General features: G+C 41.6%; 2 protein-coding genes across 3 annotated transcripts; both read right to left on the reverse strand.

The window, feature by feature from the left end:
• Window positions 1–1,079: 1,079 nt before the first annotated feature.
• Window positions 1,080–3,239, reverse strand: slc25a5 (solute carrier family 25 member 5). The gene is made up of 4 exons (XM_086222685.1): window positions 3,036–3,239; window positions 1,883–2,369; window positions 1,639–1,779; window positions 1,080–1,552 (listed from the first exon to the last, which is right to left on the reverse strand). Exons 1-4 carry the CDS (start codon window positions 3,144–3,146, stop codon window positions 1,395–1,397), a joined length of 897 nt encoding a protein of 298 aa, XP_086078811.1. The 5' UTR covers window positions 3,147–3,239; the 3' UTR covers window positions 1,080–1,394.
• A 634-nt stretch (window positions 3,240–3,873) lies between these two features.
• On the reverse strand, window positions 3,874–12,048 carry slc25a43 (solute carrier family 25 member 43). Of its 2 annotated transcripts, XR_015119053.1 has the most exons (6): window positions 11,597–12,048; window positions 8,809–9,050; window positions 8,213–8,385; window positions 5,332–5,466; window positions 4,546–4,830; window positions 3,874–4,453 (listed from the first exon to the last, which is right to left on the reverse strand). XR_015119053.1 is itself a non-coding variant. In XM_086222686.1 (5 exons), the coding sequence occupies exons 1-5, from the start codon at window positions 11,866–11,868 to the stop codon at window positions 4,618–4,620; spliced, it is 1,035 nt and encodes a 344-aa protein (XP_086078812.1). In that variant the 5' UTR covers window positions 11,869–12,048; the 3' UTR covers window positions 3,874–4,617. The 2 variants fall into 2 exon arrangements, 1 of the variants encoding a protein (XP_086078812.1); XM_086222686.1 differs by having other exon boundaries at window positions 3,874–4,830.
• Between the last annotated feature and the right edge of the window lie 2,968 nt (window positions 12,049–15,016).

The raw sequence follows: 15,016 nt of genomic DNA on the forward strand, positions 1-15,016 counted from the left end.
TGGTTAAATAATGCTCCCAAGTGGCAGCAGCTCTTAAAATGGACCATAAAATGGCTGTGGGTTTTTTTTTTTTCTTTAGTCAGCATGTGGTTAATCATGCAAAGTGAATGTGGTGTAGCTCAGTTATGTGTCTGAGTCCAGAAAGGTTTAACGGACGTGATAGCCGTCAAATAAAGATGATGCCAAACATTTGATAATGAGGAAAATAAGCTACAACTGTCCCGTATTCGAAAAGGCAGGCAGAAGCATTAAGACTACAGCGGGAGTTTTAAAATTTAAAGCACAGGACCTCCAAAATAAAAGTGCCAGAGACTTGTGACCCCAACATTACTCACACACACTCAAACAGACCTATTCATCTATAGAAATAATTTAGGACTTTCAAAATAATTTTCACATTTGATCTGGAAAGCAAACCCCCCCCCCCCCACACACACACACACACACACACATCTTGTGACCCCCATGCTAAGAACTCCTGGCCCAGAGGCCACTATGACCACATGGCTCCTTATAGCTGCAAAGATCATGTATCAGGAACAATTCCAGTCATGGGAGTCCTTCAAAAGACAATAAATCAACACCGGATGAAGTGTCAGCATCGACCTCTTTCAGCAATAAAGTTATGAATATGAAACTACTTTTTTTTTTTTTGCGCTGTTACATGGCTGCTCAGTTGGAATATAAGAACAGGAGTAGTTGCCTTATACTGGCTGGTAGCTCAAGGTTAAACTCTTCAGTTGGGGATCAGAGGAAGTTCGGCAGGAGATGAGAGTAAATTTAGAAGGTTGGAATAATCCGAGTAATCTTGGCCTTTCTCAGCATCTAATCACTTTTGCAAATATTCTAAATCTTTATGTCAAATAAATTGTTTTGGGTGTCTGGCTTCCTTGCAAACTTGCTGGAGTATCAATTTCCCTAAAGTGTCTTGGATGAAATATTGACAGCAGGGTGACTTTCTCAGCTTATTTTGGCTCGACACCAACTACAACCTGGGAGACCTTCGCGACTTCAAGTTCCACACATGAGGGTGCCAAAGAGCTTCCCAAGGCGGCGTGACTTCGGGCGTGAGCAGCCAAGACACTGGGCCACACTCCCGCCTGCAATCGTACCCTCTTTCATGGCATTAGATTTCAAAACCAGTAGTAAATTTACTCAGTAGGTTGTCTTTATTTCTGATAAGGTTCCTGTGTTCAGCGAATGACATTCTGGAGAGGGGCAAGACAAAAAAATAAAAGCATAGGTCAAGAGTGCATAGCAGATTCCCCCAGTACAACTAGTAACAAAATACTAGTTGGTCCCTATAAATATATGGCAGCATTTCAGTCCATCCAATGTACAAGATATGTTACAGTTAAATTTACCACATGAAGAATGGGCATAAAAAAAATACATTACAGGACTTTCTTAAGCTCGTCGTACAAGACGAGCACAAAAGCGCCACCCATGCCTCTGAGCACGTTAGACCACGCTCCCTTGAAGAAAGCCTTGCTGCCCTCATCACGGGCGATCTTCCTCCAGCAGTCAATGGTGCCGCTGTACATGATGTCGGCTGGAGGACAAACAAAAATAAATCACATCTCCATTCTGGAAAAACACATTAGCAGAAGCTGACGGTGATATTTTATTTCTAATCACCTCCTTTGCGTCCAGACTGCATCATCATACGACGACGGACAGTATCGAAGGGGTAGGATACGAGGCCGGCTACTGCAGTCACACTCTGAGCGATCATCCAGCTCACAACGATGTGTGTGTTCTTTGGGTCTGGAAGCATGCCTAAAAAGAAAATATTAATTGCAATTTTAGCAACAGCCTCAAGGCAAAGAAATCCACTGAGAAACAGAAAAGGAGAACTTTCTTAATGATCAGGAAAACTCACCCTTTGCTGTGTCGTAGATGCCAAAGTAAGCAGCTCTGTAGATGATAATACCCTGTACTGAAACGCTGAAGCCCTGGTACAGACCCTTGATGCCATCAGACTTGCTGATCTTCACCAAGCAGTCGCCCAGGCCCTTAAACTCACGCTCCCCTCCAGCTTTGCCGACATCAGCAGCTAGACGAGTTCTGGCGAAGTCAAGAGGATAGACAAAACAGAGCGATGTGGCTCCAGCGGCACCACCTGAAGCCAAGTTCCCTGCGAAGTATCTCCAGAACTGTGTATGCTTGTCTACACCGTCGAGGAAAATCTTCTTATATTTGTCCTTGAAAGCAAAGTTGAGAGCCTGAGTGGGGAAGTAACGGATAACGTTGGCCAGATTCCCTCTCCAGAATGAGAGGAAGCCCTGTTCTTTGGGGATGCGGACAACACAGTCGATGATCCCCTTGTACTGCTTGTCAACTGCGATCTGTTTGCTGGCATGTTGAACCTGCGAGTGAAGCACAAATATTGAAGCACTTTAGAGTCCAACATCATTAAAACAGCAAAAAGAAAGACAGTGAGTGTTAGTATATTCTCAATGTTCCAAACTGGGATTACTTAGGACCGTCCCATGATTCTGATGGTTCTGTCTGGAACACATTTGCATGCATGTGCCAGAGTACAACTCTGACGGCATCAATTCAACTATTCACACCCCCCCCCCCTCCCCTGCTGCTGCTGAGCTCAGGCCCAATGCAGCACAGAGGGGCCATGGCGCAAACCTTCCACTGACCTTGGCCGTTTATTTTCAGGCCAAACCAGAAACTATCATGACAGATGAGTAAGTTAAATATTCAGAGACACCAAAGATGGTTATCCCTGTCTTATAAACTCATCCCATTGAGTCTGTAAAGACTTTATTTTGCCTGGTCTATTATGTAACAGGTCTAAATATGGGTCCAATATGTTAATTCCTCATCTGCCTCAGCAGGTTCATTTTAATCTAGATACTACTCTTAACAGCACAGCATCATCACATGACTAATCATACAGACTCACTTCTTCCTATTAACCCTGCACACAGACACGACGAGCAAGAGGACCGTGCATGTGTCAGAGGAGCAGCAAGTTACTGAGCAGAAGCAGAAACGACATGTGGAAGCGTCACACCCACCTGGAGCAGAAGCTTGACTCTCTCGATGGGGGCAACAGCTGTTTTAGAGATGGCGGCGGCGATGCCGCCAGCCAAGAAGTCTTTGGCAAAAGAAATAGCTTGTTCACTCATCTTCTGAGGTTACGAGTCGCTGTCCCGTTCACGGTCGGTAGTTCTATCCCGGCTGAGTTGAAATGGCCGAGTCCAAAGTACAGGAGAAGGGATTTAAAGAGACTGAACGCGAGAAAAAAAGTTGGCGCGTTTGATTGGTGGACAGAGCTGGCAGTGGGCGGGGCTAAGTGATGTGCGATTCAGATATGGTACCACTCTTCATCCTTCTAATCGGAGCGACATCGTCCCATATCTGCACGACCTTTAACCCTCAATATGGCATTTTATCTAGAAAATGATAGTGAATCACATCTCATCACAGCTGCAGAGAGAGCTTAGCGTTGAGAGACTCAGTTCTTGGTCAGAATGACTCAAGGTCGTGTCACATGTCAGTTTGAGGCAGCTGAGGCTTCAATGGCCTCTTCTGTGGTGGGTAAAGGTCATTCCACCTGTTAGTGTCCTTCTGCTGTCACTCCTTTCCCACAGTGGAGGAGGACATGATTGAATCAGCTGACTGGGCCCAACAGAAAAGTGAATGGAAGGATTTGAAGTTGTTGCTGGATGTAAAAAAATATCAATATGAAATCAATAATTTCTATCTGTTTTAGGATACAATGACAGTAAAGTTCAAGTGAATGTCAAAATCCAGAGTTGGAGGGAAAAAAAAGACAGATATAAAAAGACAAATTGACACAATTTCAAAACTTAACCTTTAGGATCTAAAACGTAAAACAATGCACCATTCTAAATGAAAAGCTCAGGTTTATTGTTTTAAGCACATTTTCATAATTAGACATTAGAATAGAATCTTTCAAAAATATATTATGATACAAGAGCATTTTAACCTACTTCATGTGAAAACATGTCATCTTTGCTGCAACTTTGCGACGGAAATAAGTAACAAAATAAATAGATACAACTCAAGGCACAGGTATTAAAAAGGATCCTAGAAACACATTATCGTTGACAAAAAATACTTTGAAATTGCAGAACTCTGCCAAGACTCCCCATTCTATACAGCTGAGATCATGATACATTCCTGTATATATTTCCATTATTATTAGAAATATACCAGGTTTCTTCCTTAAAAAAGCTCCATGGGATATTTCCTGAGAGATTACTAGAAACGTCAAGCTAGAAGGAGACTTCATGTCACTGCCAAGGCCCATTTAGTGAAAAACTGTTTGTCACTGTTAAATGGATCTGTCCTCATGTTTAAAGTTCCTCCTTGGTCCACTTGCCTCCCCTCCTCCATGTTTCATCAAAGTGGGCCATGTAGATTTTGTGTAATCCTGCTCGGTGGCAAAAATCACTGACACACGAACCTCCTTGATGAAGAGAATAATACTGACAGATAACACAATGTATTGTAAGAGGTAGACTTGATGCCAGGACAGTTGATCTCATGAAAACATGATACCTGAACAACAATCTCCTATAATTTGTTAGTCAAGTGTGATCAGTTGTCACAAGAATCTTCTCGTGTGAAGTTTCACCAGCGGTTTCCAAAGGACGACTCTCCCGACCCAAAGTTCCTGTTTTTCAAGTAGCGCTTGACCTCTTCCAGCTCGTACGGCCCGAGGCTCTGGTCAACCCCCGGTGCAAGTTTGTAGCTCAAAGGTGACACGATGTAACCGTTACGGTAAAGGCAGAGCTGCTTACACATCTCAAAGCAGGTAAAGAGAAGGCCAAAGTAGGGAACAATCTGTCAACCAATGACAAGATAGGAAAAAAATCATCAGAAAGGTTTGATCATTAAAGGGTGTAACCTGGTTTGTATTGAGTCCCAGAGGATACGTGGAACGGAACTTGATTTACTTTCTTTTTTTTTTATTCAATATTTATGTATAGTTGCATTTTCATTCAGATTTTGGTAACAATGCTGGTGACGAAGGCTTTCCTCTGTAAACCAACATGCAGCCACCATGACATTTGCTGGTGAAACTGGAGAGTGGAGCATGCTGTTCCAGAGACAGACTTTGCGCACCTTGCTCGTGATCTTTCTGCTATTAATTACACACTCTGCATTGCTTTCTCTGCCACCTCCCCCCCAAGTCACCTCCCATATAGGCCAGAGGCTACACTTCAGCCCCTGAGCATGCTCAGAGCTGCTGTATCAATTTGTTCTCTTGACCGTAACACAACCTACAAACTGTGGCTGAAGTCAGAAAGAAACAGAAATGTCATGATAATTTCGACAAAGTACCTTTATTGTGTTGGCAGCGAGGCCGGTCCAGAGTGAGAGGATCCCCTTATTCCTGACCACCTGGATGAAGCAGTCAATCATTCCACTGAAATGAACATCAACTCCTCCGAAATGAGGAAGGCGAGCGCTCTGTGCCTGCCAAAAGGGCCAATGTGAAATGAACGAATGATTGGTTACAGTGAAGTGATATCCAGCAAACACAACTCAAGCAGTGACAGGAAATAAGACTTTCATCAACATGCATAATGAATGTGCAGCAGTCACATGATCGCTGTGCACCGAGTGTGTGGTTAAGATGTTTGTCTCTGCTGATTTTATCAACTTCTCCTGTCAGCTGACCAGTGCTAATCTACTAAGTATCACAATTATCTCAAAGCAGCGCCTCAAACGCATCCGAACAACTGGATTTTTCCATTTGTCACCTCACCCAAATCCTAATATTTCAGTTATGTTTGTCTATTTGTGGCAGATGGTCGTAGCGGTGTTACCATGGCGAGGCGGCCAATTCCAATACCTTGAATAAGCATCATTGTAACTGGACTCCAAAGATCAAGCTTCTCTAAACATCATGAGATAAGAGCCCCGGCCTCAAGACTTCTACCCTCTGAATTTAAGTCACAGCGCCACCTAGTGATTACAGTAAGTGCTAGTTGCACCACATTGCATACATTAGTCTGCTCCTTTCCTCCTACAAAATCTGAACTGTATCAGGTTTCACCTCCCTCTCATCCACACACTTCGAAGGGCACATTCATAGCTGCTTGGAGTTTTAATAAGAGCCTGAGCATAAAAGTGCCAGGGGCGAAAGTTTGCCTCAATACTCTCTGAGTATTTTCTGTTATTAATTCATGAAGTAGTTTAAAGTATCAGTGACCCCGGGAAACTTCCTGTCCCTATTTTGAAATTTTATCAACACCTTCCTTTCTCACTGCAGCTCAACCTGTCAAACCTGCCCGAGTCTTTACAGTTGAAACTGATACTTGCTGACATTGACGCTGTTAAGCTACTCGGAGCGGTTGTCCTGCGAGCTGCCTGTCAGCTGTTGATGCTCAGAAACGTGTCTTGTGATTGTGTCGCGGCTTGGGGTCTGCCAGATATCCAAGTGCCTTTTGACGTTCACTTTGACATCTTGACTTTGTTTGCACTTTTTGGAAAGGAAAGACGAACACTTCCAAGAATTATAAAGGTCTTTCTTTCTTAATTAATTGCATTTTTCTCACCATGAATATGAAATATACGACTTCCTCCAATGAAATATTTTCCAAATTCTACTGTTTCACACAGTGTAGAAAGGGCATATTTCAGCACTTCTTTTATACAGGCAGATGGCTAGTAAGTCATCAATATATTTAGGACACCACAACGTTGTTGGGCCTTAAAAACAAATGCACCTTCAAAACTCTGAAATGTACTTGATTCTCACTATTTTCTCTCTTAACTGGATATAAACTGCTTATTTCTCATTGCCATTGGAAGAAGTCTGGGTGTTTTATGTTTTAAAAAAAAACGCAACAATGTCCCTTTAAGAATTAAGTGGAAAAATCAAAAATCTGACACACAGGGGACTGATGGCACCTCAGTAAAAGGCAGAGTGAGAAAGCTTTCAGAAGCGATAGAGGCCGATATAGCTGACAAGATGCTTCCTGAGTGGAACAAGTCAAATGCGCCCGGTGGTTTTTTTATTAACCACACAACTGGCCTATAGTCTGAGGAGCGCATGACAGGGAAATACATCTCTCCAAGTTTCAGGGTTCACAAAGGCAGCAGCGTCCACAAGGCTTTTCTACAATTCAAACAGTGTAATCAGAAAGAAAACATCAAGCTTTTGTTTAATTAGCGATTTAAACAATACTATGCCTTCATCATTACCCTGAGCAAACATCCTCACTGGCTTCCCTATCTGTTCTCTCTCTGGCATTTCTTTTCTAGCTGTCTTTGAGACTGTAGCTGGAGCGCTAATTTAAATAATGCAGATGTGATCGTGTAATGAACTGGATACATAAAGCTCTTTCTCTGTCTCTGGCCTGCTGCTGATAGTAACTGCTGCTATCTTTAGAAAACTTATCTATAGCTTCTGCAGACCCGGGACACATTCACATTCCCAGCTGCTCATGAACCTCGGGGTAGCTTAGAATAGGCAGGATGTAGTAGTCTCCCCTTAGCAGCGCCATTGTTCCCCTGGTGTCCTCCCAAACACAGAACACATCTGAATGAAACACCTGAAAGCATATTTTCTACTACCATCATATTTTTCTAACATGGAGACAATATTCTGACTCTATTAAAGTTAACATGAAAGACTTACTACTGAGAGTACTCAGAATAAAGAAATGAAACTTCCCCTGGATCGCCAAGCACGGCCAGCTTTAACAACGTCTATACTGCCCCCTTATGGATTAAAAGTGGGAATGCAGCCCAATAAACTACGGCACTGTGAAACCTGTTAATAAAGGTTATAAATTATATTATATATTAATAATATAATATAATATAATATAATATAATATAATATAATATAATATAATATAATATAATATAATATAATATAATATAATATAATATAATTTACTGTTATAAATGTTAGGCTTCACTCATGAAATTTTCTTGTGCACAAAATTGTAGTTGCAGATTAAAGACATTCTCAATGAGCCAAATTTCAATGTCAATCATTCAACTGAAAGATCCCCAGCGTTATTCATACAACACTGATGGCAATCACCGTGAGATTAATCAAAGACTTTCTGAATCAGAACAAGAGCTAAAAGGTTGGCTCGTTCAAGCTCTGATACCTTCAATATGAACACATGCATGTACTCCAACACAATCCATCTACTGTGTTCGGTCTGTAGCAGTCCTATACTGAAACGTTCCAGGAACTAACCTGCATCTTCCGTTTTACAGTTTCAAAAGGGTAGGAGAGAGTTTGAGCCACGCCCGCCGCTAGACAGCCATTGATGAAGTTCTGGAGGGAGGTGAAGCGAGAGGGAGGCTCCTGCCAGAGTTTGTCTAAGTTCGAGTAGACAGCGTAGCACCCAAGAGAAAAGGGAACTGCACCTAAAAACCAAAACAGTCCACTGTGAGTTACAATTAAATATGGAACTGATGTGATGGGATGTCTCTAGACAAGACTCATAAAAACAGTTGGAGATTAAATATTTTAGTCACCATCCCACCAGTACAGCATTTTTTTTTCTTTTTGCAGTGATGATTTTTATGGTTTTGGGGTTTTTTGTGGTATTTTTGTTCATGGTTTGTCCTTAGGGGCCACCGTACGCCAGTGTGACTGCTCAGTGGCTGGCTACATCATTAGGCTGCATTAAAATTTTGGCAGGACAAATTAGACTAAATTTCAAAACCCACGGTGACTTGCACACTAATCCTTTCTGTAAACACTTAACAGCATTAATGCTTAATATATTCTCACAAACTCACATGCACAAAGGAAATGAGAGAATTTGAACGAGTAAGCACACACACCTAAGACTGTGAGGGAAAATCCCCTATATAGAGCTAGTAGCCCCTCACTCCCATGGATCTTTGAGAGAGCGCAAACAACACCAATGTACGTGGGCTGCCTGCAGTTCTGAGCAATGAGTCTGGTCTCTGCCACCTCCAGAGGATATGTGACCAGGGCTGCAGCCACACCGGCCAGTCCACCGGCGAGTATGGCCCTCCACTGAGAGACGAAACCCAGTTCATCCATGTGGAGGTGGATTATCCTGGACACAAAATGCGGCAAAATCAAGGTTTAATTGTAGAGAATGAAGAAAATAGACTGGTCATTTAAAAAAGTGTTATCAGCAACTCTGGAGAAAGACTGACAAATACACCCATTGCTTATGCTCTCCCACAGATGCTCCATCCCCCCAAAATTCATGGCGTCTTATCAAAACGCCAAAAACTGAACTCGCTGAGAAAAGAACTTAAAAACAAGAGAAGTCCACCAAGTGGAAAGTGGAAAGAAAGAGATTTACAGCGTGTGCACTTTCAGTTTTTGTTTTCAATCAAAGCAGAGATGATTATGGTTTGGTTGTATTTACAGCACATTACAAACAAATCATGCCATCTTCTGCTTGTTTGTTAGAACACATCAGGCGTGTCGCAAAGAATCTTGATGTTTGGTTTGGCGGTGATTAAAAGCACACAGCCAGAGCTCCTATTTTATCTTTCAAAGACTAATACCATTTCGCATGTCTTCAGCTCCTCACACACGGACTATTCTTCAAGCTTCTTCTCCACTTCTAACAAAATCAAAGAATGAGCTGAAGTGAACTCAGCTGACGGATCCAAAATCCGTAATCACAAGATTTTAAGATCTTACTGCTGACTTTAAAGCAGTCACTGACCAGAAGGGGTTAATCAGTTTTTGTTTTTTTAGAAAGCAGGAAGGCTGACGTATGTCAGTATGACACTATTGTAATATAATTAGTGTTACATAGTGCATTTATTTAACAACAATGCTCCTGTCTGCACTGTTGGCATACATGGTCTGTCTGCATTAAAAAAAAACACTCACAAATTGGAAAATTCACTTTTTGTGCACCTCACGGCACTGGTAGATAGACGTATCTCTGCGAACAGAAATACCTCCATCTATATAAAGAAGAAAATGAGCAATCACAGTGCAACTGTTTACCAGGCCACTGAGCGCGAGGACCAGTCAATGCAGGAAATGTAGTACCGTAAAAGACCATGAATTGTTTCAACAGATGCATCAGCCTTTCACCATAAGAATGGCTCTGAACAGCTTTGGTAAAGAGTTTCTGCACCGAGTCCCGTACGACCCAGTAGGATGGATCTTTGTACCAGGTCTGAAATACCTGGGCAGAGCCCACATCTGGTCCAGATGTCAATGGTAGCTATGGAGTAACAGCTGAACTAAACACCTTATTCTTAACATTTTCCTGATTTTATTTTCATTGACTGAGCTTTGCTTCACACGTGTCCAAATAGATAAATTAATTAAAACATGATAACATTATCATCATGTCTTGTCCACGTCAAAAAGCGAAACAGTGACTCAGAATGTAATAGAGGAGGGCTCTATTTCCTGGAACACCGTGTACCGGAGGGCAGTCGGGATGGTGGTTATATTCCCACGTGTCCTGAACCATGACAAGTGTAGTGCGGATAGTAGATAATGTATTTATGACGTAGTGGCCTACTGCTGGCACGGCCCCACGCCGCTCCGCATGTTTATTTCTCTCCCATATTGTGGGACGTTTTGTCCTGCAGTAACCCGACACAAGCACCAGGGCTTTTTGCCCACATGCTAACCTCGCAGGCATCGACTCTATTCGAAATGAGAACGATTTTCTTTTTAGCTACAATTTTTAAAAATCGAGGTACTGCAAAGAAATTAATAAATTGGAACAATGTATATAAGAAGGGTTTAACGGTTTTTTTACCTGGCTTTTGTGGTTATTTCTTCTTCTTTTTTTTAAATAAATGTTCATAATTCAGGTGGCAGGTGGTGCAGTGGTCAGCACTGTCGCCTCACAGCAAGAACGTTCCTGGTTTGAGTCCCGGTTCGGGCACAGGATCTTTCTGTGTGAGTCTGCATGTTCTCCCTGTTCCTGTGTGGGTTCTCTCTGGTACTCCAGCTTCCTCCCACAGTCCAAAGACATCAAGAGGGGACGAGGCTGATTGATACTCTAAATTGACCGTAGGTGTGACTGTGAGTGTGAATGGTTGTCTGTCTATATGTGTTGGTCCTGTGATGGACTGGTGACCTGTCCAGGGTGAACCCCGCTTCTCGCCCAAAGCATTTATGATTTAACAGTAACTGCAGGACAATTCTTAGCCAGATAAACCAGGGCTAGAGAATACCTGCGAGACAAAACTCAGGATGTTACTACTCCCTGATGATACAAACCTCGACCGAGGGAATAAAGCTCCCTGATTGGGTGGAAGCAGAAGCTGCGGCTCGAAAAGGAGGAAGTGTATATTTAACTCAACAGTAAACAAATGACTTGAATGAGCCACTTCCTTTATTAACAAAACTCATAAAACCAAACCAATGAAAGTTGTTTTCTCTGATTTTTTTTGATGTGTGTGTGTGTGTGTGTGTGTGTGTGTGTGTGTGTCTCACGGTAAATGATAATACTCCTCACTAAAACTGCTAAGTCAACGTCAGCTAACTGAGTTGGCTAACAAGCTAATACAGCATTTATAAATACCGAAAGAATCCTCTTGAAAAAAATACAAGTGTCAGCTAGACTATTGTTTTGGGTTTACTTTAAACGTTGACGTTTGTTTTACTTACTTTTTATACGTTGTCAGGTGGACTGCAGTGTAGGGGAACAACCGGAGACAAGAGACGAGGTTTCCCTTCCAAAACCCTCGAAATCCCTCGTTCCGGTAGATGAGAGGAAAACTTTGCCAAAAACCCCTTTTGCAATGAAAAGTGCCCACCTGACTTTTGATTTTCACCACCTCCAAAGGCGACGTGAGGGTTTTACTGAAAACGCCAGCAAATCCGGCGCACATAAAGCCTTGGGAGCGCGTTAGTCTGTTGTCCTTTTTAACGGTGGCCATAACCGTTTAGCTTTAAATCACGAGAGTTTAGTTTATCGAGACGATCCAGTTCCCTCCGATGGATGCGGGGCTGTTTGTTTATACAGTTTAGTCATCTAATTATAGATGCCGAGGAATTATCTCCGCCTGCTGCTCAGGCCAGCGGTGTCATGTGACAGATAGAAGTGACGTCAAGGCAGCACTAGGGGGCGCTCGGTAGCCTGGTTTAAAACAAATTTGTTATGAGAGGAGAGGGAGGCTGCAGCCCGGAAGAACAGCAGATCGTCAGTGGGCGCCACACCCCGAGCTTCACCACCCACCCAGGTAACAAAACAAGTAGGACGGCTACATGTCACAGTATTTCTATTACTGGCCCCAGAATTAAAACATTATATGTGCAATAATTAAATAATAATAATAATAATCATCATCACCTGATAGTTTTTACCACTTGCACCTTGCAACTTTTTTTGCACATACATTTTAATTTTTATTCCAAAGTGTATTTACTTTCATAGTGTGCTTTGCATTTTTATATCCTGTGCTCTTCACTGTATGTCATGCTGCTGCTACATTTGAGTATCCTGGTTTTGGGATCAGTAAAATCTATCTATCTGTCTAAATTCTCAAAATGGTAATTTGTCTAAGTTAACAAAAATATGAACTACATATTGATAGGCATTTTATGTGATAAGCAAGTTGTTTTACAGCTCAGTTTTGAGAATTTCAGTAAATGATGTAGAATATCACAATAGATGTCCCATCAGAGTACATCCCGATTAAACTGAATTGTGACTCCCATTTTGGCTTACGTATCATATTGTGAGGTCCCCTGAGAACAAGTATGAGTATGCAAAAGGCCACTGCACCCGATTTTATTCACTTGGCATCAAGATCGTCTTCATAGTAAACAAATTTGTTGCAAGTCGTGATCAGATTTGTACCTGCTTTGGTGGTACTCAGAAGTATTCATATCCTTTATTTGAGAAAAATTATTAAACTAAACAAGGTGCTTTATCCAGCTTAAATTGTTCCAAAAAAAAAAAAAACAGAAGAAAATATTGAAAAAAATCAGAATAAAAAAAAACATTTGCACATTGTAACACTGCAAATAAAAGTCTTGCAGACTACAGGAGCAATAACAGCAAAACATTTTGCAATCAAAAGTATTTACGCCAAGACACTCAGTCCAGTGTGTTTCACGATATATTCTATTGTGGCACTGTCTCAATGTTACTGGTGAGTTTAGACGCAGTCTTAACTGCTGCTGGTTGAGGTGCAGCAAATTGTAACCACTTTTCATTTAAGATCACATCATTATTTTAACTTGTAAACACCGGCGTTAAAAAATGTAATAAAGTACAAAATTAAGGCAGTGTAATTACGTTGCATGAAATTAAAATAATCAAATACAGAAGATGAATGTGTTCTTGGAAACCTATTTCTACTAAACCTAATACTTAGTAGTACTTGAGTATGCAACAAAAAAAAAACATATTTTCTGTACCTGAAGTGCTAATATAAATTAATATTTGTCAAATATTAATTGGCTGAATTGAATTATGTTTCAATAAAATGTAATCAAAATATTTAGTTTATCAAAAAATATTTTCACGTTTTTTTTTTTTTTTAATGAAATGAAATTTCAAACTATTGTGCTTAACTTGAGTGTTTTGAAGTCGTCTGATCAGGCACAGTGATGTCCAGTGTTATTTTCTGTTTTTTTTAAATCATTTTATAAAAAGTCTCCTTTATTTCGCCAAAATAGTCTTGCATCGTTGTCATTTATTCAATAAACATCTTGGAGAAAATAAATGATTATGTTGCATCACCGTACTCAGGGAAAAAAAACCCAAACAACTTCAGGTCAAAGATGGAATATTCTGAATTAAGTCTTCAGCATTTTTCTTGATGTAAAACTATTGATGTGAAATTCAAGTGTGTTCAGCATCGTGGAGATGAAACTGTTCTTGACTGTCTCTTGTTTTTATATTGTGTGAAAGTTGCTCCGGCATGAATCAGCGGAAGATTCTGGAAGATATTTTCTGTATATTTGTATTCATCAGTAAGGATGTATTGTCCTGTTTCAGTCAGAGTGTTTGTTTTCTCCTTGTCTTCGCCAGCTGGGAGCACCTCCCTCCCTTTACAGGCCGACAACCTCAGACGCATTTGAGCGTCCCACCTTCCATCTGCGGCTGAACAACTTGGTTCCTTCACAAAAAACGTCTGGAATTAAAGGGTCAACTGGAGGAAATGACATGTTGATCACAAGAGGTTTGCCTCACTCTCCCTCTAGCTGCCCACCTGGGGTAAATGTGATGTTACAAGGTTTTAAAAATACCTTCAAACCCCCTGAAACAGAACATACGGGAACAGACAGGGCAGAGTTCAAGATCCCTGCACCAGGAAAGCAAAATTATCAAAATTCAAGTGTGCAAAATGTGGGTTCATGCCTTCTCTGGTGCAAATCCAGTCTAGAGATAAATGAACGGTTCCTCCTGTGTTATGCTATCATTTAGCATCACCAATGGTCCATTGCTAGTTGGAATTATTATTCTTTCTGAAGGCAGACGCTCCCTTTGCAGGAGATGGTCAGCGTGGTCCAGGCAGATAGCCCACGATCATAAAGGTCAGAGAGTTGAGCTTCTCTAACAAGCCAGCCAGTCTGTTCTTTTTGGCCAGATTAAATTTCCCAAACTACAACAAAAAGAGATGCACGGATTCAGTAAAACCTGTTTAAAATCAGTAATTGTGGTTTTACACATTCAAGTCAGGTTTGTAATCCACCTGATAATGAGGCGGCTGGTGTGAACCTGGGTGCATCTTATCAACGCATGCTTCACCAGTCAAACAGCACCAAGAGTCTGCGGTGTCCTTCCTCTGCCCCTCACACTTTTCCCACCAGTATTAATAGAATGCAGACAGACCGCTGCCTCCTTCCTGTATGTATATCCCACTCCTGAATGAGTACTTCCTCCTCTGAGCAAAGTAGTGCGGGAGCATGCCTTTGTGTCTCGTGGACTGGCACGTAGCAGTAGGTGTAGGCTGGCTGAGGCATTGTCATGCTCTGGATGTCATGCGCAAGTCAACCCTTGATCTCTCACTTTGAAGTGCATTGCTGGGAGACCTGAGAGAGAGCAAATCTGGTCAGAAGAGGGCGCCTGACACC

Source organism: Aulostomus chinensis, chromosome 13 (genome assembly GCF_037954235.1).
Source record: "Aulostomus chinensis isolate RoL2024-O1b breed Wild chromosome 13, RoL_Achi_v1.0, whole genome shotgun sequence".
NCBI classification, from domain to species: Eukaryota; Metazoa; Chordata; class Actinopteri; order Syngnathiformes; family Aulostomidae; genus Aulostomus; species Aulostomus chinensis.

Bases quoted from the DNA above. Each gene is read 5' to 3' on its own strand.
- slc25a5 (XM_086222685.1), bottom strand. From the start codon at position 3,146: ATGAGTGAACAAGCTATTTCTTTTGCCAAAGACTTCTTGGCTGGCGGC. The intron at 2,370-3,035 runs GTGGGTGTGACG...CTTCACTCGCAG, and splicing joins GAGTCAAGCTTCTGCTCCAG to GTTCAACATGCCAGCAAACA. The intron at 1,780-1,882 runs GTGAGTTTTCCT...TTTTCTTTTTAG, and splicing joins CATCTACGACACAGCAAAGG to GCATGCTTCCAGACCCAAAG.
- slc25a43 (XM_086222686.1), bottom strand. From the start codon at position 11,868: ATGGCCACCGTTAAAAAGGACAACAGACTAACGCGCTCCCAAGGCTTT. The intron at 8,386-8,808 runs GTGTGTGTGCTT...TTTGGTTTTTAG, and splicing joins ATTTTCCCTCACAGTCTTAG to GTGCAGTTCCCTTTTCTCTT. The intron at 5,467-8,212 runs GTTAGTTCCTGG...CCCTTTTGGCAG, and splicing joins CTGTAAAACGGAAGATGCAG to GCACAGAGCGCTCGCCTTCC.